General features: G+C 34.7%; 3 protein-coding genes across 4 annotated transcripts in view; 2 read left to right on the forward strand and 1 right to left on the reverse strand.

Moving 5' to 3' along the window:
- The window catches only part of LOC127255887 (receptor-like protein EIX2), a 61,098-nt gene that overhangs the window by 29,514 nt on the left and 6,703 nt on the right, over window positions 1-24,881 (forward strand). The gene's annotated exons all lie outside the window — the stretch shown is intronic.
- On the forward strand, window positions 3,046-17,649 carry LOC127255885 (receptor-like protein EIX1). Of its 2 annotated transcripts, none has more exons than XM_051281648.1 (2): window positions 3,046-6,040; window positions 17,120-17,649. In XM_051281648.1, exons 1-2 carry the CDS (start codon window positions 3,214-3,216, stop codon window positions 17,167-17,169), a joined length of 2,877 nt encoding a protein of 958 aa, XP_051137605.1. In that variant the 5' UTR covers window positions 3,046-3,213; the 3' UTR covers window positions 17,170-17,649. The 2 variants fall into 2 exon arrangements, with proteins under 2 accessions (XP_051137605.1, XP_051137604.1); XM_051281647.1 differs by lacking the exon at window positions 3,046-6,040 and adding an exon at window positions 13,806-17,011.
- Window positions 9,826-11,761, reverse strand: LOC127255893 (RNA polymerase II transcriptional coactivator KELP-like). The gene is made up of 3 exons (XM_051281660.1): window positions 11,303-11,761; window positions 10,779-10,884; window positions 9,826-10,163 (listed from the first exon to the last, which is right to left on the reverse strand). The coding sequence occupies exons 1-3, from the start codon at window positions 11,621-11,623 to the stop codon at window positions 10,075-10,077; spliced, it is 516 nt and encodes a 171-aa protein (XP_051137617.1). The 5' UTR covers window positions 11,624-11,761; the 3' UTR covers window positions 9,826-10,074.

Below are 24,881 nucleotides of genomic sequence, written 5' to 3' on the forward strand. Positions count from 1 at the left end.
GGCGGCGGAAACGGAAGTGGCAATGAGCTTCCAAAGGATCGAACATCTTGGCAAGAGTGATGCAGTTCGATCCATTTACTGAGCGACAGAGCAATTTGTTGTTACGTCTAAATGATTATTTATGGTTGGGGCTATCTCTATGTTGAGGAGATTTCGTGATTGAATCTTAGGATTCTTTAGATTTGTGTTTTTGTATAATTCTTGATGGATTAATAGTCTTTATTTAAATCTACGTTTAGCAAGTCAGTTTGATTGTTTTTATTAACATTGTACTTTGAGATAACTCTGTCATATTTTATACCTTATATTTCTTTATTTAATTATTTGTTTATGTCTAATTTTGATATTATTTATATTAATTTATTCTAAAATAATTGTATTCATGAATTCATGTTGTTTGTATAATATTAAATTATTAGTTTTTAAGTGTAATTTATAATTATTTTGGTGTATAAATTAAATTAATTGATGTGTTTCTTGAATTATATTTTTTTGGCATTATTTATATGTATTTAATTTTAACTAAATTAATTTTATTTAATAAGTATTATTTATTTAAATAAATATTTATAAAATGTTCATTTATATAGGTGAAATAATGCATATGAAAGTCCAAAATTGGCCTTAAAAACTGAAAAAAGGGCTTCAGAACCGAAAAAAAGTGAAAGTCAACAAAAGTCAACAATCAACGTCAGAAAGTCAACGCGCGAAAGTCAAAGTCAACCAAGCGCGGAATACAAGCTACGGCCACGCGGAAGGCAACAGTTGGCGCGGAAGACAAGCGATGGCTGACGCGGAAGGCAAGCGAGCGCGGAAAGCGAGCGGCGGCTGTATTTATGAGCGCGGAAGGCAAGCGACGGCTGGCGCGGAAGACAAGCGACGGCTGATGCGGAAGGCAAGCGAGCGCGGAAAGCGAACGGCAGCTGTATTTATGAGCGCGGAAGACAAGCGACGGCTGCGCGGACTCCATGAGCGGCAGCTGCATTAATTCTCGCTGCAATAATTGTCTGTATTTACTGCTCTGCACCCCCAACTCCTCCTCCCTTTATTCCAGCCCTGCATTTATTTCTGCGCTCTCACGGCTCCTATATTAAATTCCTGCATTACTTTTTAGCAAATTTTTAGCTATTTTTTGTAATTTTTATTCTAGAACTTTTTAGAAAATAAGTAGTTATTAGTAGTTATATTAGTAGGTATTTTTTGAGTTAGTTATTTATAGTTATTTTTAGAAGTAAGTAGTAGTTATTTTTAGAAGTATTATTTATTGGCGTCGTAACCGCCAAGCTTCTAGAAACTTTTTCCCCTATAAATATCCCCTCTAATTGTACCATATATATATATATATATACACACCATGTATTCACAATAATATACATTCCATACACTCCATTTTCTCCATTTTTTCTTCCATATATTTATATAGTTTAATAATACAAGATCTTCGATTTTGTGTCTCGAGCAAACTGATTTTCTCCCTTTTTTTTTTTTTCTTTTAATTCCTGCATATTAATTTAGCTAGTAAAATCCTATCATATTTCTCCGCCTCACTTTCACCCAAAATTTCCATGTTCTATTTGAATTGTTCAAGTTGGATTTCGACAAGGTTGCGGAAGGGCGGTAGAAGAATCGACTATTTCAGCCCTGTTTCGTGCCAAAAGCAGATTCCGGGTAGTTCAACGTAGCTAAGTACGCGGGAGCCTTGTTGACCTGCTTAGTTGTTGTTTTGAATTCGATTCCGATTAAAGAGAGGTATCAGAGGGGTTGAGAACAGTTGGAAGAATATTCTTGGGGCATAGGCGGTGGTCTATTGGGTCACAGAAATATCTAGTAAAGTTTTTTGGTTATAATGTTCTTCGCCGGGTTTCGCTGAAGCCTCGTTGTAAATCCCCTAAGGTCAAGTACCAACCGAGTCGAGAATCGGCTTAAACGAGCAAATGCGATCACACTCATTTCTCCGTGCCGCCCCGCAATTATACATATATTTTTCGCTATCACGCCATCGTCATCCCGCTCATTTCATCCATGGAAATCTAGCCATATCAAGGAACGCAAAAGTCAGACACAAATGCCTCGCTTCACTCTTTTCGAGATACGTATATTTTATAGCTTTTTAGTTAGATTTAATTTTTGCAATTTATGTTTTCAGCTTCTTCGATTGCATTAACTCATTGCACTTTTTCTAATTAAATATAGGATATTCGCATATTCCCTGAGTTCGACCCGTACACTCACATGTTAAAGAGATTTTTTTATTTTTGACGAAGAATTTTGGAGTTACTACACGAACAAGCACGACACTATTTTCATTTTATACATATATTTTTTTTTTGTATCTTAAAAGATATTTTAAAAAAATCTCCAAAAATATTGGATCAGCTCTAAAGGTCCATTTTTTTTTAGTACAATATAATTTTTTGCATAAATATTATAAGACATTAATAAAGTATTCTTGTCATTTTTCTTTAATTTCTACTAAGTTTTTATATAATAATTAATATTCAAAGATCTTTAAAAAAAAATAAAAACGGGACCCTTGGATATTGAGACAGTAAGATAAGAATAAGTTCTAACATACTTTATTTTATTTATTTATTTTATTAATTTTTGCATACTCTTGTTGTGTGGGTCTATGAATGAATGGTTTGATTGTGGTGGGTATCAATTAATGAATGAATGCTTGTGGTGTTTAATGGTTCGCTCAGTCATCACTTTATATTGCGCATGGAATTCTTTTGTGTTGTTTTCCATTAACTGACAAAACGAAAGACTTGACTCACAAAGCAAAAGCAAGTGTTTTTGCTAATCGTCTACTCACATCAAGAACAAATTTGCACTGACACATCATTTTCATATTTCATTTTGTGCATAATTAAAAGAGAGAATTTTGGTTTGGGCAATTTGATTTGATGTTTACTATTCTTAAATTGTTTTCCTCTACAAATATCAAATCAACTATTTATTTTTTTTATTTTTCTAATATTATATTTAAAATCAATTTTATCTTCATAATATTAAATCAATTTATATTTATATTTCATCGAACAATTATCCAAAATCCAAGGATGCGTTTCTTTTAGTACAAATTTTACTATTTGAATTTTAAGTCTCAAAACCAAAGAAACAGACCATAGACGCTCATGAATAAATATATGCACTTACAAATTACATCACTTACTAAAAGCAAATTGTATCTTGTTTCAGTTTAGTGTCTTTATGGAGAAGATATCTGCTTCACGTCTTCTTCTTCTTCTTCTTATGTTAATGTTTGTTTTGGAGTTGGAGATTAATTTGTGTGTCGCCATAAATGCATCTTCTGGTTGTGTTGCTGCAGAGAGGAAAGCTCTCCTCAAGTTCAAAGCAAGTCTTGTCGATCCTACGAACAGATTGTCCTCGTGGAGGGACCTGAACTGTTGCACGTGGGAAGGTGTCACTTGCGACCAGATTACGGGGCATGTTATCGAACTTGATCTCAGGGGCAATGTTAGTTTCGACGATGACATGACTAAGGCTATTTTCGATGACAGGTTAGTGGGTAAAAGTCTTGATCCTTCTTTAAGGGAATTGAAGTATCTCAATTATTTGGACATGAGTCGGAATAAGTTTCAAGGAAGTAGAATTCCTGAATTTTTAGGATCAATGACTGAGTTGCAGTATCTTAACCTCTCTAGCTGTTTTCTTGATGGTGTTGTCCCGGACCATCTCGGAAATCTCTCAAACATGCGCAGCCTAGATCTCCATAATAATAATGACCTTGTATCCCATGATATCGGATGGGTTTCCAACTTTTCATCGTTGGAATATCTTGATTTGAGTTGGGTTAACCTTTCCCAAACTAATGATTTAGTTAAGGTACTCAACGTGCTACCTTCTTTATCAGTGCTGCGTTTGTCAGACAGTGCACTTAACAACAATCACTTATCCCATGCTTGCATAAATTCTTCATTTCTTTCACATGTCTATCGCTTGGATCTTAGTGAGAACTCATTTGACGGAGAAGTTCCTTGCTTTCTCTCCAATATGACTTCTCTGGGGTTTCTTGATCTTTCATACAATCAATACAACACTTCACACTTGCAATTTTTAAAATTAAGAAACCTTGTTCATCTCAACCTTGGTGGGAACCAATTTGAATATGAGTCAGATTGGATCTCCCAACTCTTAGGTGATAATTGCCGCTTGGAATCATTGTCTCTGCATTATAATAACTTTCATGGGGAGATTTCAGCGGTTTTCAACAATATTTCTGGATGTTGGAGTCAAAATTTGAAGAGCCTAGAATTGTCAAGAAACAACTTCAAAGGTGGTTTACCGAATGATTTGGACAAGGTCAAACGATTAACATCTCTTGATCTTTCTGGTTCAAATATAAGTGGTCAAATTCCTGAATCTCTTGGAAACTTGTCGGGTTTGGAAGTGTTGGATATCTCTTATAACAAGATAGTGGGTCTCATTCCATCATCCTTTAGAAAGTTGAAAGCATTGAGATGGTTGCGTCTCTCTTCTAATCAATTAAGTGGAGAAATTCCAATATTTTTGGGGCAACTATCAAATTTGGAGAAGTTGGGCATTTCAGACAACTTGTTCAATGGAATAATTTCTGAAATCCACTTTGACAAGCTCTCAAAATTAAAAAGACTTCTTGTATCCTCCAACTCGATCAATTTTAAGTTTGAACATGGCTGGATGCCCTCTTTTCAATTGACATATCTCGACATGGGATCATCCAACATTGGAGGTCAGTTTCCTGCATGGCTTCAATCCCAGAAGACACTAGTTTACCTTGATTTATCCAATTGCGGCATTTCAGGAACTCTACCGAGCGACATTGGTTACATGTTACCTCTTCTAGAAAATTTATTAATGAGCCGAAACTCTATTAATGGCTCACTGCCTGATTCATTGTGCAATATGAGATCTTTGCAGGTTATAGATCTCTCCAATAATAATTTATCTGGTAATATGTCGGAATGTTGGCAAAACTTTCAAAGCTTAATGTTTTTGTCATTGTCATCCAATGAGCTTTCAGGCACCATTCCTAAATCCATTGGAGGTGCTGGCGGATTGCATTGGCTTTTGTTGAACAACAACATGCTCTCAGGACCAATTCCCTCCACTTTACAATACTGTACTTATTTAGAAGCTTTAGACGTTGGAGAAAATATGTTGTCCGGTAAAATACCTGCATGGATCGGAAATAAGCAACTTTTATTGTTTATTCTTAAGTTGAGGAATAATCAATTTCATGGGGAAATTCCTCGGGCACTCTGTGAAGCTTCTCGACTTCAAATGCTAGACCTCGGGAATAACAAGTTGAGCGGATACATCCCGCACTGCTTTGGAAATCTCTCAGGCATGATTGAAATTAAGACTCCAGGTCTAACCTCGTATTTTCATAGCTTACATCAAGTGTTCAAAGGAGTAGTGATGGAGTATTCTATGAATATAAGATATCTTGTTAATTTGGATCTTTCATGCAATAATCTTTCCGGGAAAATTCCTTTAGAGATGATGGACCTTCGCAACTTGCATGGCCTCAATTTGTCACATAATTCATTGGATGGAGAAATTCCAGCAAAGATTGGAGATTTGACGGCTTTGGAGTCTCTTGATCTTTCGAGCAACAATTTGTTTGGAAGAATCCCAAATAGTCTATCAAATCTCTATTTTCTGAGCTACTTGAACGTATCCAACAATAATTTATCCGGGCAGATTCCCACAGGAAAGCAACTGGAAACTCTCAGAGACCATGCAAGTTATGATGGCAATCCTCAACTCTGTGGAGCTCCTCTGCCAAAGACATGTCATGGAGACAATTCTCCGAATGCTTCAAATGCTAAAAATCATGCTGAAGGAGATGTAGACTCAATTGATAAAATATGGTTTTGGGCATTTGTGGTGGGAGGATTTGCCACTGGATTTTGGGGCTTCATTGGATTGTTGGTATTCAAAAGGAGATTCAGACAGGCTTACTTTGGCTTGACAGATGAGATGGGCAACAAGATTCTGCTTGCCACGGCATTACTCCGTCGGAGAATTTCAGGTAAGTGATATATAATATACATATATAATAATGTTTTTAACTACTCTGGATTCAACAATGGAGGTTTCAACAAGGCGCCGGGATTGAACGGCGGTTTTAACAAGGGGATTTATTCGAATCCTAATCTGAATTTCGACGACTACATCAAAGGTAAAGGTTTGGCAAACGTGGCTGTGAATAGTGGAAAAATAAACAAAGGCTTTAAGAACGAAGAGGTTGGGAAGAAGAAGAACAGAGGGAATAAGGAGAGCACTAAGGATAACAACAGCAGCAATGGCGATAAGACCGGCGTGGACAAGCGGTTCAAAACTCTGCCGCCGGCGGAAGCTCTGCCGAGAAACGAGACCATCGGAGGGTACATCTTTGTCTGCAATAATGATACCATGGCTGAGAATCTCAAGAGACAACTCTTCGGTATGTAAATTCATCATCTTCAATTTTCATACTCATATATATATACACACACATATATATCTCTGACCTAATCTGGTGTTCTTCAGGTTTGCCTTCTCGTTACAGAGACTCTGTTAGGGCAATAACTCCAGGATTACCATTGTTTCTCTATAACTACTCAACTCATCAGCTTCATGGAGTCTTTGAGGTTTGTCTTATATATATATATATATGTATAGCTTTGAATTTTTTATATATTTAAATTTATGCTATTTTTCAAAAGAATTATTGACATTTACTGAGGAACAAACATAGTTGAACAAATTTGAACACATAATAATAGAATAAACCAGAATATTTTGGTGTTATGTGTTTAAAAAATGTTTTAGCAATAATAATGTTTGTTTAACAATTGTTTTGTAGATACTTATAGATCATTTGAGTCACCATATTTAACAAGCTATTGATTTCAACTTAATAGTAATTGTAAGTTTTTATTCAAAGAAATCAAATGAAAAGTTTCAAGTCTTGTAGTAACATATTTAATCAAGAGGTTAAACTACAGAAATTTGGATACATAGAATTATAGATCATCCCAACTTCGGATTGGGACAATCTTGGATGGAATCAAAGGTTGTAGTAACTAATGTATACCGGTTCTTCTTTCAGGCTTCTAGCTTTGGCGGCGCAAACATCGATCCGACAGCTTGGGAGGACAAAAAGAATCCCGGGGAATCGCGATTCCCGGCTCAAGTTCGTGTCATGACGAGGAAGTTATGCGAGCCATTGGAAGAGGACTCTTTCAGGCCGATCCTCCATCACTACGATGGCCCCAAATTCCGCCTCGAATTGAACATCCCCGAGGTGAATTTATAACCTTAAAATGGTTTTAGTACTAACATATGTTCTTGTCATTATTGGTGTGGCTTGATGTAATGAAACTACGATGTTTGATCATGGTAGGCGCTCTCCCTCTTGGACATTTTCGAAGAGAACAATCCGGACAACCAGCACATTACAATCAACCCTAACGAATTATAAAGATAGGATTGGTGTTATAATAAGCGACTGCAGATTTTCTTCGACACATATGTTTGTTTGCAGAAGGGCGCGACTATATATGTAAGGCTGAGGTATTTTTTTGGAGGTGGAGTTATGGAACACCGGACTTACTTACCTCGCCAGTTGTCTGTTTATTGCTGGGATAGTACCGACGATCACCGTATACAAGTTATGTCTGAATATCGAATATATATGTATGTGTATATATATGTGTATGTATAACCAGTTAAATCAGCCTTGTGTTGTGTGTTTTATTGTTTAGTATGATAATGAATATTGGTTCTTTGAAGAATCCTCTCCTATTTCCTCTTGGGATTCTGAGGGTAGGATGTCAACGGGCGGGTTCGACGGGTTCGACAGGAGTTCTTCAAGTCCTGGGATCAGGAGTTCTTCAAGTCCCCGGATCCGCTGTGTTAGAAAATATTAGCCCTATGATCTGATTCGTCCCACGAGCCTCGGAAAATCTTTTTTCTTTTTTTTTTTTAATTATATATAAAATTTATTTTATTAAGTTAATATTGAAAAAGTAGGATTCAAGGACAAAAGAAAATAGTTTAAAAAGCAGGAATAATCAAATATTGATGGTGGTCTATCGATCTGCTGCAGATTAAGCAAAAATTTAGTTTAAACAATAAGAATAATTAAATAAAATTGACGGTGGCCCGCAATAATAACAGTCAGTAACAAGCAATGGTGGTACTCTTGATTGTAAAGACTCGGCGGCTAACCCGTTCCATTTGAGGATGATGAGTAATATTGCCGGAGTAGTTTTTGTATTTTGAGGTTTTTCCTTTTTGAAACAAAAAAAAAAAAAAAAAAAAATCACTATCTTATACTTTAATTCGAATGCTTATAAAAAGTAGTGTTTGTTGGGACAAGGTGGAATAATATAAACCAAATTCCCAATGCTTTTTGGTGAATCGGTTGCATACCTTTTGGAGTTTACTAAACTTTAGTCCGTTTATTGCATAACAAGTCATGTGTAAAACAGGCAACAGGGGGGTGACACGTTTCGAACAGTGACTCTAATATTTCAAATTAATACTTATTTATTTTAATTTAAATATTATAAATTTTTTATTTCAAAATTGCATTATAAATTTTTTATTTTGCTTCAACTAAATCTTTCATATAAAAAAATATAACACTTCAATCTACAAACAAGCATAATTTCAAACTTTGCTGATATCTTTTTTTAATCTAATTTGTCACATACCACTTAAATATAATTTATCTAGTGTAGTTTGTAGGTTATATACTCAAAAAATAATTTCAATTTACATTAAAAATAAAAATAAAATTGAGAAAGGCAATTGGAGTGATAATCAAAGTAAATTTCATGATCTGTTCATCAATACCCCTTTCATCAAACAGAGGTATGCATGAAGGCAAACTTACACTTCCTTATATTAAATTTTCATACCAATCATTACATTCAATAGCTATTTCACTAAAAATCACTAAGTGAACATATTCATGATTTTGTCGAAAAACATAATAATTTTTATTTCATGGAATTTTGTCTATTAGTATGATCTAAATACACACTAATATGAGTCAACATCGAACCAAAGATTATTGAGGGGTTGATCTTGTCAACCTTCTCATTTCAGGACTCACAAGGGGTTCCTTGTCTCTTTCTTTCTCTTGCTTGTGCAAATATATATATATATATATATTCCAAGGAATTTTATTATATGGTCTAAAGTTAATTTGTCCAATCATACATAATTGTGGTAGGTTAGACAATCTTTGTTATGAAAATGATCAAAACTTGGACAGCCAATCAAAGTGACACAATAGGGCACCTAACAATACGACATTGATTATTATTAATCCAAGACTTGGGGCCTAACAGGATCATGTGTACACAATTAGGTGCATACAAGTTCGACTTTCGAATAAAATAACACACCAATAATTCAACAACTTATGTCAAATAATAAGGCAATCATTAATATTCAACAACTTAGTTCTACTCTATCCTTAGTTATCAAACCTATGCAATTTCGACCGTAAAAAATATTTAAGAGTGAATGTTAGGTGAGATAAATTAAGAAACAAGAGAGTGGAAATGTCATCCTACAAAGAGACCAAGATAAACTATGTTGGAACAAAGATAAAGTTTGATTTTTTCAGAGTTGGCTAAATGTCAAGAAAAAAGACTTAGAAAATGTACAAAAATTGAATCAGAAAGAGTCCAGACAGTGTCACTTTCAACATGAGAGAGTTTCTCACAATCTAGATAAATGCTAGGCCCTCTTTTTTTTATTGTCAAATTGTAAATTATTTTTCATCTATTGGCATAATGTATTAATTAACAGCTAACACAACAAAAGAGCCAGGTAAATATACATCAAACACTACATTCATATTTGTGCCAATTAGCCGAAATTCGGATTCAAGTTGGGACAAAAGCATGAGGCACAGAATAACTTTGACATATAGTTTCATCGATAAAACAAACAGTGCAGAATGGCTACAATATATATACTACTGTCTGAAGAAACTAACAGTTCTTGAAGCATTTACCGAATGTTTTGTTGTTTTCAAGGTCAAGAACCCTCCTTTGGTTTTTTTCACCTAGATTCCATTTTCTTGATAGCCTTCTCTATTGCAGGAATGCTCTTACTGAAGGATGACCACTGTTCGGGGGTCAAGCTTATCCCTATCCGGGGAACAAACAATTAGTTTAAAGAAACTACAACTACTACAAGTGAACTTCAAAAGGGACTGATGACAAACCAAAGATTAGAATTCATCTTCATTTATAAACATGATCATGTAACAATTAAAAGATGCACTGTCAGATTGTAACATATTTGTGGATTTTAGTTGACGCCAATTATCCTTATTACTACCAAATATATCATCGAAAACAACATGTTGCTGGTAGTACATTTCTAGCTTCTCTGTTGGGAGCAGTTCCACTTAAATAGTAACTGAAATTCCCAAACTAATTCCAAAACAAGTTAAAGATACTAAAAAATTGATGCCTAGAAATTCAGAATACCAACTCCTTGAACCTTTTTGTAATTTTTTACGACAGACTCCTCACTCATACAGCATCGATATGAAGCTATGTCTTTACCTTCAGTTCCACGCAATACTAATTCTTTTAGCGAACCATTTATAATCAAGCCTAAACCATTATCCAACATTGTCATACTGAAAGACGACACACATGAGCAGGCAACTAGTGAACCTACGGTGCCATATTGGCAGACATCACACCAACATTTTTAAACAGAGCAATTTACAATGTAGCGAAAAATGTCATTACCTTTAGATGTTGGAAGCTCTTTTCCGTCTCTTTGGTAGTACTCCCTAATCGAAACCAAAGTCTTCCCTCTAAATTCAGACAATGTCACCCTTCTCTTATTCGATAACTAACATCAAAATCAAAAGCATATCAATTAGCCTAACAGGTGATATAAGTTCAATCCAAGTTTCATATTCATTCAGGCATTTCCATGAACAAACACACAAACATCCTTTAGAGGAACAATGATAAATTAAATTCTTCGAATGTGATAGACCTCTACATTTTTAGTATGCAAAAACTCGAACTTAAACAGAACCTGATAATTGTGCCATGGATTGTGCTCAGAATACATAAAATTATGAACCAACCAACCAATCAAATATCATTATCCCTACAAATTATTATTTAACAGAAAAAAATTTCACTCAATTGAACATCAGCATCCAAGGAATTCATAACGAGTGATCAAACGAACAGTTACTCCTAAAACAAACTGCAAAAGTAACAAAGATATTTCAAAATAAAAGGCATTACGAACTCACGCGGCAAATAATGAGGCCACCTTCGTCGTCATACTCTTTTCCGTCTCCTTTCCTATTGTCATCCTCCTCTTCCTCCTCCTCCTCCTCCTCCCCCACTTCCTCTTCTGCTTTCTGATCCTCCTCGGCTTCATTCTGCTTTGCCGCGAGATACGACTCGACAACCTGCTTCACAAACTTCTTCCGACTCGGTTCCGAAAGGTCCATCCCCAGCTTCTCGGACGCCGACTTCCGGATCTTAAACTCCGTCGCTTCGTCCATATTTGCGTTCTTCAGGATTTCCAAAACTGTGTCTTCGATTTTGTTACGGGTTTCCACGTCCATTTCTCTTCTTCTTCGATTCTTTCACTGATTATTCCTTATCCAAAGATGAAAACCAAATCCCCTCGAAGGATTTGAGTTTTTAGGGTTTATGGAAAATTCGAGAGCAGAAGCAGAATTGCGAACCGTCGGGCCAAAAGGGAAACCCGACAGTGGAGAAAGCGACTGTGGAGCAATCACAGCGTACGGTAGGGAACACCAGTAGAATTTTACACCCTCGTCCGTTCTTCCGACACGTGTGTCTCTCTCGAAATTATTATTTTTATTATTTTTTAAATTCTGCTTTTATTCCAATAAATAAATAAAATAATCAATAATTAGTCACGATTTATTTCTACATCAAATATATATTTTTTTTAAAAGATAAAATTAAATATTAATCTTTTATTATTATTATTATTATTATTATTATTTTTCCACAAAACATTAGATCAATAATATTTTTGGTATTATGGTAACATAATTACCATATGCTATCCGAATATACTACATGCTTGTTGGTATTATGTATATCATTCATGTGTTTTCATTGTTATACTACGTTAGTCGGTCGAGTTCTAAGAGTTTTATTTATGTTTTGCATATTAATTTTTAAATATTAATTATTATATTAAAACGTAATACAAATTAAGAAAAACTTGCAAAAATAATTTCATTAGTGTCTTATAATACTAATATAATACTAATAAAAGAATATTTGTAAAAAAAAATTTATACAAATATAAAAATATTTTTAATGTTAAATATAATGACGGTAAATGTGAACTTAGAAGTTGAGGCAGAAAGTATTATTTAACATTATTTTTATAATTTAAAAGATGAGTCCGAAATATTTATCTACCCACACTTCGTTATTATTAGGGTATATATATATATTTTGTTGTTGAATAATACTACATCCGTTCCAGCTAATTTGTCCACTTTTAGCTGGGCACTTACTTTTATATATTATGTAATTAGTAAATAATTTAAAAATGAATTAGTAAAAATAATTATGATTTAATAAAAATAATTATAAATTAAGATTAAAAAGATTAAATAGTTACTTAAAAAAAATTACTCCATAAATTATAAAATTTAAAATATAATTAAAGTTTATAATTATATTTTTAAAAAAAAAGAAAAGACAAATTATTTGGGATAAACAAAAATATAAAGAATGAATAAATTATGTAGGACAAAAGTATAATAATAACAACAACAATAATGATCGTGGAAATTTCGAATGTGCCGTATCCACAAGGCAATGCATGCGTTTACTCTAAGTCAAAAAAGAAATTTTCATTGACCCATCATTTTCATATCATGTACAAATGAAAATTGTCTTTACCTTGTGGAAATATCATGCATATGCCTATTTCATTTCAAGTAATTTAATGTCTTATGTAAATAATCTTTATTTGAATTTCATATCAAATGTTAATTGACAGTTAAGTGATTTTGTATAGTTCAATGGTATTATTATTATTCAAGCAGAGAATTTGAGAATTACTTTAACTAATCAATTTGATTTCGATTAACCAATATTATAAACATGTTAATACACCACTGGATCATCGATACAGTGGTAATAGTTACTTATTAGCTATTAATCAATACTTGATGGTTCATGACTTCACATAGTAAAAAAGTTAAATATTTAGGATTTAATTAGTTATTAATAATTAATCTTTTTCTTTTTTTCTTCGTGTTTGATGGTTCATGTAGTAGAAATGCCAGACTTTTAGGCTTTGTTTAGATATATGTCCATGAAAATATTTATATTATTTAGAATATAAAAAAAATATTTGAATTACAAGTTAGATGTTAAAAATGTTATTTAAGGGTTAGGAAAAGAATTATAAAGAAATAATTTAAAAAAAACAATAGGCACTACAATTTTGGATATAACTTTTTTTTTGTTTGATATTTTAAATAAATTTAAAATAACTATTGAATGTAATATTTTAATTACAAAACGATATTTTGTAAGAAGAGAATTTTGATAAAAATGGATGAGTCCTTGTGGAAAGACTTGGATGAGTCATTGTGCAAATAACTATTGATAAAGATATGTATAATATCGACAAAAGAATATAATTTCTCCAGTATTGAATGAGTCCTTATGGAAAAAATTGGATGTGAAAGAATTTGAAGAAAATACGTGCATACATACAGAGATACATGGTACATGGTGCCACTCTATAAGTAGTCTTTGAATCTTTGTTCATCATGCATCTACAGCTATATGGTCTAAAATCTCATTAAAACCATTTGAATCTTGTTTGAGTTTCTGTGTTGCAATGGAGAAGATATCTGCTTCACGTCTTCTTCTTCTTCTTATGTTAATGTTTGTTTTGGAGTTGGAGATTAATTTGTGTGTCGCCATAAATGCATCTTCTGGTTGTGTTGCTGCAGAGAGGAAAGCTCTCCTCAAGTTCAAAGCAAGTCTTGTCGATCCTACGAACAGATTGTCCTCGTGGAGGGACCTGAACTGTTGCACGTGGGAAGGTGTCACTTGCGACCAGGTTACCGGGCATGTTATCAAACTTGATCTCAGGGGCAATGTTAGTTTCGACGATTACACGAATAAGGCTATTTTCGATGACAGGTTAGTGGGTAAAAGTCTTGATCCTTCTTTAAGGGAATTGAAGTATCTCAATTATTTGGACTTGAGTCAGAATAAGTTTCAAGGAAGTAGAATTCCTGAATTTTTAGGATCAATGACTGAGTTGCAGTATCTTAACCTCTCTGGGTGTTCTCTTGATGGTGTTGTCCCAGACCATCTTGGCAATCTGTCAAAGTTGCGTAGGCTTGATCTCAACTATAATGATGGCCTTATATCCAATGATATCGGATGGGTTTCCAACTTTTCATCGTTGGAATATCTTGATTTGAGTTGGGTTAACCTTTCCCAAACTAATGATTTAGTTAAGGTACTCAACGTGCTACCTTCTTTGTCTGTGCTGCGCTTGTCACGGAGTTCACTTAACAATCACTTATCCCATTCTTGTTTAAATTCTTCATTTCTTTCACATGTCTATCGCTTGGATCTTAGTTCGAACAGATTTCACGGAGAAGTTCCTTGCTTTATCTCGAATATGACTTCTCTGAGGATTCTTGGTCTTTCAAACAATGTATACAACACTTCACACTTGCAATTTTTAAAATTAAGAAACCTTGTTCATCTCAACCTTGGTTGGAACCAATTTGAATATGAGTCAGATTGGATCTCCCAACTCTTAGGTGATAATTGCCGCTTGGAATCATTGTCTCTGTCTTATAATCACTTTCATGGGGAGATCTCATCAGTTTTCAACAATATTTCTGGGTGTTGGAGTCAAAATTTGAAGAGCCTAGAATTGTCAGGAAACAACTTCAAAGGTGGTTTACCGAATGATTTGGACAAAGTCAAACGATTAACATTTCTTCGTTTTTCTTTTTCCAATATAAGTGGTGAAATTCCTGAATCTCTTGGAAACTTGTCGGGTTTGGAAGAGTTGGATATCTCTTTTAACAAGTTAGTGGGTCTCATTCCATCATCCTTTAGAAAGTTGAAAGCATTGAGATGGTTGAGTCTCTTTTCTAATCAATTAAGTGGTGAAATTCCTGAATCTCTTGGAAACTTGTCGGGTTTGGAAGAGTTGGATATCTCTTTTAACAAGTTAGTGGGTCTCATTCCATCATCCTTTAGAAAGTTGAAAGCATTGAGATGGTTGCGTCTCTCTTCTAATCAATTAAGTGGTCAAATTCCTGAATCTCTTGGAAACTTGTCGGGTTTGGAAGTGTTGGATATCTCTTTTAACAAGTTAGTGGGTCTCATTCCATCATCCTTTAGAAAGTTGAAAGCATTGAGATGGTTGAGTCTCTCTTCTAATCAATTAAGTGGTGAAATTCCAATATTTTTGGGGCAACTATCAAATTTGGAGAGGCTGGGCATTTCAGACAACTTGTTCAATGGAACGATTTCTGAGGTCCACTTCGACAAGCTCTCAAAATTAAAATACTTTGATGTATCCTCCAACTCGATCAATTTTAAGTTTGGACATGGCTGGGTGCCCTCTTTTCAATTAAATTTTCTTTTCATGGGATCTTCCGATATTGGAGGTCAGTTTCCATCATGGCTTCAATCCCAGAAGACACTAGTTTACCTTAATTTATCCAATTGCGGCATTTCAGGAACTCTACCGAGCGACATTGGTTACATGTTACCTCTTCTAAACACTTTATTAATGAGCCGAAACTCTATTAATGGCTCACTGCCTGATTCATTGTGCAATATGAGATCTTTGCAGGTTATAGATCTCTCCAATAATAATTTATCTGGTAATATGTCGGAATGTTGGCAAAAGTTTCAAGGCTTAAAGTTTTTGTCATTGTCATCCAATGAGCTTTCAGGCACCATTCCTAAATCCATTGGAGGTGCTGGCGGATTGCAATGGCTTTTGTTGAACAACAACATGCTTTCAGGACCGATTCCCTCCACTTTACAAAACTGTACTTATTTAGAAGCTTTAGACGTTGGAGAAAATATGTTGTCCGGTAAAATACCTGCATGGATCGGAAATATGCAACTTTCATTGTTTATTCTTAAGTTGAGGAATAATCAATTTCATGGGGAAATTCCTCGGGCACTCTGTGAAGCTTCTCAACTTCAAGTGCTAGACCTCGGGAATAACAAGTTGAGCGGATACATCCCGCACTGCTTTGGAAATCTCTCAGGCATGATTGAAATTAAGTATCCACTTCTAACCATGTATTTTCATAGCTTATATCAAGTGTTCAAAGGATCAGTGATGGAGTACTCTAGGAATATAGGATATCTTGTTAATTTGGATCTTTCATGCAATAATCTTTCCGGGAAAATTCCTTTAGAGATGATGAACCTTCGCAACTTGTATGGCCTCAATTTGTCACATAATTCATTGGATGGAGAAATTCCAGCAAAGATTGGAGATATGACGGCTTTGGAATCTCTTGATCTTTCGAGCAACAATTTGTTTGGAAGAATCCCAAATAGTCTATCAAATCTCTATTTTCTGAGCCACTTGAACGTATCCAACAATAATTTATCCGGACAGATTCCCACAGGAAAGCAACTGCAAACTCTCGGAGACCATGCAAGTTATGATGGCAATCCTCAACTCTGTGGAGCTCCTCTGCAAAAGAGATGTCCGGGAGAAAATTCGCCGAATGCTTCAAATGTCAAAAATCATGTTGAACAAGATGGAGACTCAATGGATAAAATATGGTTCTGTGCATTTGTGGTGGGAGGATTCGGCACTGGATTTTGGGGCTTCGTTGGATTGTTGGTATTCAAAAGGAGCTTCAGACAAGCTTACTTTGGCTTTACAGATGAGCTGGGGAACAAGATTCTGCTTGCCACGGCATTACTCCGTCGGAGAATTTCAGGTAAGTGATATATAATATACATATATAATAATGTTTTTAATTTACGTAGTTTTCAGTTGGTGTTTTGTTCAATAAAAGTTGTCGCTGATGTTTTAATTCTGCTGTCAGGCGTGGCTTTTAGTTACAAGTACTCGAGACAAACATTGGCTTGTTTGTAATAGATGAAAGTTGTATATTTGTCTTGAACTGAAGTTTTATGTACAATCAATCACTAGTGAAGTATGCAAGTATTTTCACTGCAACAAGCATTCCTTTTTACCCTACGAAAATTGTGAAGAAGAGAAGCCGAGAGACACTTGAAAATGCGGTCAATGATAAAAACTTTCTCAGTTTGGCGGCGGAAACGGAAGTGGCAATGAGCTTCCAAAGGATCGAACATCTTGGCAAGAGTGATGCAGTTCGATCCATTTACTGAGCGACAGAGCAATTTGTTGTTACGTCTAAATGATTATTTATGGTTGGGGCTATCTCTATGTTGAGGAGATTTCCTTAGGATTCTTTAGATTTGTGTTTTTGTATAATTCTTGATGGATTAATAGTCTTTATTTAAATCTACGTTTAGCAAGTCAGTTTGATTGTTTTTATTAACATTGTACAACCTTGAGATAATTCTTGATTTTGTCATATTTTATACCTTATATTTCTTTATTTAATTATTTGTTTATGTTTTTGATATTATTTATATTAATTTATTCTAATAATTGTATTCATGAACTCATGTTGTTTGTATAATATTAAATTATTAGTTTTTAAGTGTAATTTATAATTATTTTGGTGTATAAATTAAATTAATTGATGTGTTCCTTAAATTATATTTTTTTGGCATTATTTATGTGTATTTAATTTTAACTAAATTAATTTTATTTAATAAGTATTATTTATTTAAATAAATATTTATAAAATGTTCATTTATACAGGTGAAATAATGCATATGAAAGTCCAAAATTGGCCTTAAAAGTGAAAAATGGCTTCAGAAGCGAAAAAAAAAAAAACAAAAAAAATTGAAAGTCAACAAAAGTCAACCATCAACGTCAGAAAGTCAACACGCGAGAGTCAAAGTCAACCAAGCGCGGTAGACAAGCTACGGCCGCGCGGAAGGCAACAGCTGGCGCGGAACACAAGCGACAGCTGACGCGGAAGGCAAGCAAGCGCGGAAGGCAAGCAAGCGCGGAAAGCGAGCGGCGGCTGTATTTATGAGCGCGGAAGGCAAGCGACGGCTAGCGCAGAAGGCAAGCGAGCGCGGAAAGCGAGCGGCGGCTGTATTTATGAGCGCGGAAGACAAGCGACGGCTGCGCGGACACCATGAGCAGCGACTGCATTAATTCTCGCTGCAATCATTGTCTGTATTTACACCCCCAACTCCTGCCTTTATTCCAGCCCTGCATTTATTTCTGCACTCTCCCAGCTCTTATATTAAATTCCTGCACTACTTTTTAGCAAATTTTTTGCTTTTTTCTGTAATTTTTATTCTAGAACTTTCTAGAAAATAAGTAGTTATTAGTAGTTATATTAGTAGGCATTTTTAGAGTTAGTTATTTATGGTTATTTTTAGAGGTAATTAGTAGTTATTTTTAGAAGTAGTTATTTATTGGCCGTTGTAACCGCCAAGCTTCCAGAAGCTTTTTCTCCTCTAAATATCCTCTCTAATTGTACCATATATATATATATACATACCATATATTCACAATAGTATACATTCAGTATATTCCATTTTCTCCATTTTTTTTCTTCAGTATTTTTATATAGTTTAATAATACAAGATCTTCGATTTTGTGTCTCGAGCAAACTGATTTTATCCCTTTTTTTTCTTTTAATTCCTGCAATTTAGATAGTAAAATCCTATCATATTTCTCCGCGTCACTTTCACCCAAAAATTCCATGTTCGATTTGAATTGTTCAAGTTGGATTTCGACAAGGTTGCGGAAGGGCGGTAGAAGAATCGACTATTTCAACCATGTTTCGTGCCAAAAGCAGATTCCGGGTAGTTCAACGTAGCTAAGTACGCGGGAGCCTTGTTGACCTGCTTAGTTGTTGTTTTGAATTCGATTCCGATTAAAGAGAGGTATCAGAGGGGTAGAACCACTAGCGGAACAGTTGGAAGAATATTCATGGGGCATAGCCGGTGGTTTATTGGGTCACAGAAATATCTAGTGACAGTAAAGTTTTTTGCTTATAATGTTCTTCGCCGGGTGTCGCTGAAGCCTCGTTGTAAATCCCCTAAGGTCAAGTACCAACCGAGTCGAGAATCGGCTTAAACGAGCAAACGCGATCACACTCATTTCTCCGTGCCGCTCCGCAATTATACATATATTTTTCGCTATCACGCTATCGTCATCCCGCTCATTTCATCCATGGAAATCTAGCCATCAAGGAACGCAAAAGTCAGACACAAATGCCTCACTTCATTCTTTTCGAAATACGTATATTTGATTGCTTTTTAGTTAGATTTAATTTTTGCAATTTATGTTTTCAACTTCTTCGATTGCATTAACTCATTGCACTTTTTCTAATTAAATATAGGATATTCGCATATTCCCTGAGTTCGACCCGGACACTCACATGTTAAAGAGATTTTTTTATTTTTGACGAAGAATTTTGGAGTTATTACACGAACAAACACGACACTATTTTCATTTTATACATATATTTTTATTTTTTATTTTTTATCTTAAAAGATATTTTAAAAATATCTCCAAAAATCTTGGATCAGCTCTAAAGGACCATATTTTTTAGTACAATATAATTTTTTGCATAAATATTATAAGACACTAATAAAATATTCTTGTCATTTTTCTTTAATTTCTACTACGTTTTTATATAATAATTAATATTTAAAGATCTTTTAAAAAAAAAAAAAAATGGGACCCTTGGATATTGAGACAGTAAGATAAGAATAAGTTCTAACATACTTTATTTTATTTATTTATTTTATTAATTTTTGCATACTCTTGTTGTGTGGGTCTATGAATGAATGGTTTGATTGTGGTGGGTATCAATTAATGAATGAATGCTTGTGGTGTTTAATGGTTACCTCAGTCATCACTTTATCTGCGCATGGAATTCTTTTAAGTTGTTTCCATCAATTGACAAAATGAAAGACTTGACTGACAAAGCAAAGGCAAAGGCAAAGGTAGAGGTAAAAGCAAGTGTGTTTGCTTGTCTACTCACATCAAGAAGAAATTTGCCCTCATATCTCATTTTGTGTATAATTAAATGAGAGAATTTTTGTTTGAGCAATTTGATTTGTTTTCTACTATTCATAAACTTTTTTTTCTTAAAATATTAAATAAAATACTTATTTTTTTTATATTATATTTTTGTTTGGCAAAATATCTTATTGTTAGAAATACAAAACATATTCAAATTTAAATAATCTAATATATTGATAAGACCAAATAATATAGCATAACAGAAACCAACTTAGGTTTATAACAAAGTTGAATACAATGCAAGAAAACGCAAATAAAAATAACAATTGACCCTCTACCGGAGCCGAAAATGACGTGACTTTCCACCGGAAGGGAAAACGAAATGACTCTCCACCGGAGCCGAAAACGACATGACTCTAGAAGCATCGAATTCGATCATACCTTGACAGTCTTAAGCAAAGGTGCATTGTGCTACCTGAGCAGGGCGACTGTTTTTCCGTGCATTTCGTGCATCAGTTGTCTTCAAGTTTGAAGTTGATCGGGGGGTAGTCGCCGCAAAGAGAGCCTTCAAAGTCGATTCTTGCATGGAGGAGGTTCGCGGTGGACCGTCATTGGCTCATCTATGTTCCATCTGCGACCAGAGATTACACCAAATTAATTGAAAATGAGTAAAATTAATTAGTTGTATTTGTGAAATACTAATAAAAAATAAGTATAATTTTTGAGTGACGTGGGAAGTAATTATATATATAGAATGAATATTTAGTGTTTGGATATATAAAAAATAAAAATTAGTTACACTTTGTATGAATCAAGTGAGTATGTTATGATAAATAAATAGCAAAAATGAAATGTGAAAATATAATTAAACAAATCATATATTTTTAACACTTTTTTATTTGTTCCTATTAATTGATTATATATATATTTTTTCAAAAATATTCATCTTCTAAATTCTATAATAACTTTAAAAACAATAAAAATACTGTTATTGTTCATGAAAAATTTCAATTACAATTAAAGAAACGAGAAAAATATATTAAAAGTGAGAAAAATATATTAAAAGTTTGAGTCGTAAATATTTATCTACCCACATTTTTATTAGGGCAAGGCAATGCATGCGTTTACTCTTAGTCAAAAAAATATTTTCATTGAAGAGGTTAGCTATACGAAGACACCGGATCTCGGCGGTAGTGTCGTGAGCAAGTTTATGGCTAATTCGGGTAAAGCTTCATTGGGTAGCTATAAAGTGGATGTTGCCATATTTGAAAGAAGCTTGAGATAAACGCCGGTGATGGTCTGGTTGGCTATGCAGACTCTGGGTGACTAGGTAAAACAAAGATAGTTGTTTGCTTTATCTTCACTCTGTTTAGATGTGCAGTCGGTTAAAAGTCTACTTTACAACTTTACAACGTACGGTATTGGAGGGTACCTGATTACATGGTCTGGTGTAAGTTTGGGTCTGAAGTTGGAGAAACTGGTGTTATTATAGTCAGAGTGCTTTGAATTTGGCTAAAAATTCGGTGTATCGATGTTCCAGAGGAAGACGGATTTTTTATTACAATCCTGTGTATGTATGTTTATATGTATGCACACATTTTATTTTAAGTTCTTTCACATCCAATTATTCGAGTGCTGCTTGAACTTGGTGAATATTCGCAAGAGGTAAAGTCCCCTGAGGGTATCCAGCAGGAAAGAGACGACTGAGATACTGAGGAACCTTTAGCTGTCGGAGAAACTCCAAGTCAAGGTGGAGACTGTTGAAACTCGACTTATTTAGCTTAGCTGTCTATCTGACCTGGAACCAAAGCAAAAAGACTGTTTCAATTGGCAGAGTTCCTTTTGGATTTAGGATGTTTTGAGAGTGCTTAGAAATAGATAGCTAGCTATGGTTTATGACTATGATTATAACTCTCTGAATTGTTATAATATAATATCTCCGGTTCTCCCAGTGAATGTTGACACACCGTCACTGAACCACGCAAATCTCTGTGTTCTTTATTTGTTTTCTTTCTCGTTTTCTCGTAACAATATGGATGAGTCGTTGAAATAAATATTGAAAGCGATATGTAGAATATCGACATAATAATTTTCTGCAGTATTGACTGAGTCCTCGCTAGAAAAATTGGATGTGAAAGAACTTAAAATAAAATGTGTGCATACATATAAACATACATACATAAATACATACAGGATACATGGTGCCATTCTATAAGTACTCTTTGAATCTTGGTTCATCATGCATCTACAGCTATATGACCTAAAATCTCATTAAAGCCATTTGAATCTTGTTTGAGTTTCATTGTTGCAATGGAGAAGATATCTACTTCTTCTCTTCTTCTTTTTATGTTAATGCTTGTTTTGGAGTTTGGGATTAATTTATGTGTTGCCATAAATGCATCTTCTGGTTGTGTTGCTGCAGAGAGGAAAGCTCTCCTCAAGTTCAAAGCAAGTCTTGTCGATCCTACGAACAGATTGTCCTCGTGGAGGGACCTGAATTGTTGCACGTGGGAAGGTGTCACTTGCGACGAGATTACCGGCCATGTTATCGAACTTGATCTCAGGGGAAATGTTAGTTTTGACTATTACATGCCTAATATTAATTTCGATGACAGGTTAGAGGGTAAAAGTCTTGATCCTTCTTTAAGGGAATTAAAGTATCTCAATTATTTGGACATGAGTCAGAATAAGTTTCAAGGAAGTAGAATTCCTGAATTTTTAGGATCAATGACTGAGCTGCAGTATCTTAACCTCTCTGGGTGTTTTCTTGATGGTGTTGTCCCAGACCATCTTGGCAATCTGTAAAGTTGCGTAGGCTTGATCTCAACTATAATGATGGCCTTATATCCAATGATATCAGATGGGTTTCCAACTTTTCATCGTTGGAATATCTTGATTTGAGTTGGGTTAACCTTTCCCAAACTAATGATTTAGTTAAGGTACTCAACGTGCTACCTTCTTTGTCTGTGCTGCGCTTGTCACGGAGTTCACTTAACAATCACTTATCCCATTCTTGTTTAAATTCTTCATTTCTTTCACATGTCTATCGCTTGGATCTTAGTTCGAACGGATTTCACGGAGAAGTTCCTTGCTTTCTCTCGAATATGACTTCTCTGAGGATTCTTGATCTTTCAAACAATGTATACAACACTTCACACTTGCAATTTTTAAAATTAAGAAACCTTGTTCATCTCAACCTTGATGAGAACCAATTTGAATATGAGTAAGATTGGATCTCCAAACTCTTGGGTGATAATTGCCGCTTGGAATCATTGTCTCTGTCTTATAATCACTTTCATGGGAGATCTCATCAGTTTTCAACAATATTTCTGGATGTTGGAGTCAAAATTTGAAGAGCCTAGAATTGTCAGGAAACAACTTCAAAGGTGGTTTACCGAATGATTTGGACAAAGTCAAACGATTAACATTTCTTGATCTTTCTGACTCAAATATAAGTGGTGAAATTCCTGAATCTCTTGGAAACTTGTCGGGTTTGGAAGTGTTGATTGTTGCTGGTAACAAGTTAGTGGGTTCCATTCCATCATCCTTCAGAAAGTTGAAAGCATTGAGAGTTTTGTCTCTCTCTTTGAATCAATTAATCGGGGAAATCCCAATATTTATGGGCCAACTATCAAATCTGGAGAGCCTGGATGTTGCAGACAACTTGTTCAATGGAACGATTTCTGAGGTTCACTTTGACATGCGCTCAAAATTAAAGAGCTTTATGTATCCTCCAACTTGATCAATTTTGAATTTGAATATGGTTGGGTGCCCTCTTTTCAATTGAAATATCTCGACATGGGATCTTCCAACATTGGAGGTCAGTTCCAACATGGCTACAATCCCAGAAGGCATTAATTGGCTTAACTTATCCAATTGCGGCATTTCAGGAACTCTACCGAGCGGCATTGGTTACATGTTACCTCTTCTGAAATATTTATTAATGAGCCGAAACTCCATTAATGGCTCACTACCCGATTCATTGTGCAATATGATAGATTTGATGGTTATAGATCTCTCCAACAATAATTTATCTGGTAGTATGTTAGAATCTTGGCAAAACTTTCAAGGCTTAAGGTTTTTGTCATTGTCATCCAATGAGCTTTCAGGCATCATTCCTAAATCCATTGGAGGTGCTGGCGGATTGCAATGGCTTTTGTTGAACAACAACAAGCTTTCAGGACCGATTCCCTCCACTTTACAGGATTGTACCAACTTAAGAGTTTTAGATATTGGAGAAAATATGTTGTCCGGTAGATTACCTGAATGGGTCGGAAATAAGCAACAGTTTTTGGTTCTTAAGTTGAGGGATAATCAATTTCATGGGGAGATTCCTCGGGCACTCTGTGAAACTTCTGAACTTCAAATGCTAGACCTCGGAAATAACAAGTCGACTGGAAAAATCTCGCATTGCTTTGGAAATCTCTCGGGCATGATTGAATATAAGTCTCCAAGTCTATTGTATAATAATGTGTATAGCTTTCTTCAAGTGTTCCAAGGAGCAGTGATGGAGTACTCTCGGAATATAAGATATCTTATTAATTTGGATCTTTCATGCAATAATCTTACTAAGAAAATTCCTTTAGAGATGACAAACCTTCGCAACTTGTATGGCCTCAATTTGTTACATAATTCATTGGATGGAGAAATTCCAGCAAAGATTGGAGATTTGACGGCTTTGGAATCTCTTGATCTTTCGAGCAACAATTTGTTTGGAGGAA

The sequence above is a fragment of the Andrographis paniculata genome, unplaced genomic scaffold (assembly GCF_009805555.1).
Source record: "Andrographis paniculata isolate CXL003 unplaced genomic scaffold, ASM980555v1 Contig54END, whole genome shotgun sequence".
NCBI lineage: Eukaryota > Viridiplantae > Streptophyta > Magnoliopsida > Lamiales > Acanthaceae > Andrographis > Andrographis paniculata.

Coding starts and splice junctions, on each gene's coding strand:
- LOC127255893 (XM_051281660.1), bottom strand. CDS start 11,623: ATGGACGTGGAAACCCGTAACAAAATCGAAGACACAGTTTTGGAAATC. Junction 10,885..11,302: donor GTGGCCTCATTATTTGCCGC/GTGAGTTCGTAA, acceptor TTTTGATGTTAG/TTATCGAATAAGAGAAGGGT. Junction 10,164..10,778: donor AGAGCTTCCAACATCTAAAG/GTAATGACATTT, acceptor TTCCCCGGATAG/GGATAAGCTTGACCCCCGAA.
- LOC127255885 (XM_051281647.1), top strand. CDS start 13,903: ATGGAGAAGATATCTGCTTCACGTCTTCTTCTTCTTCTTATGTTAATG. Junction 17,012..17,119: donor ACTCCGTCGGAGAATTTCAG/GTAAGTGATATA, acceptor TTCTGCTGTCAG/GCGTGGCTTTTAGTTACAAG.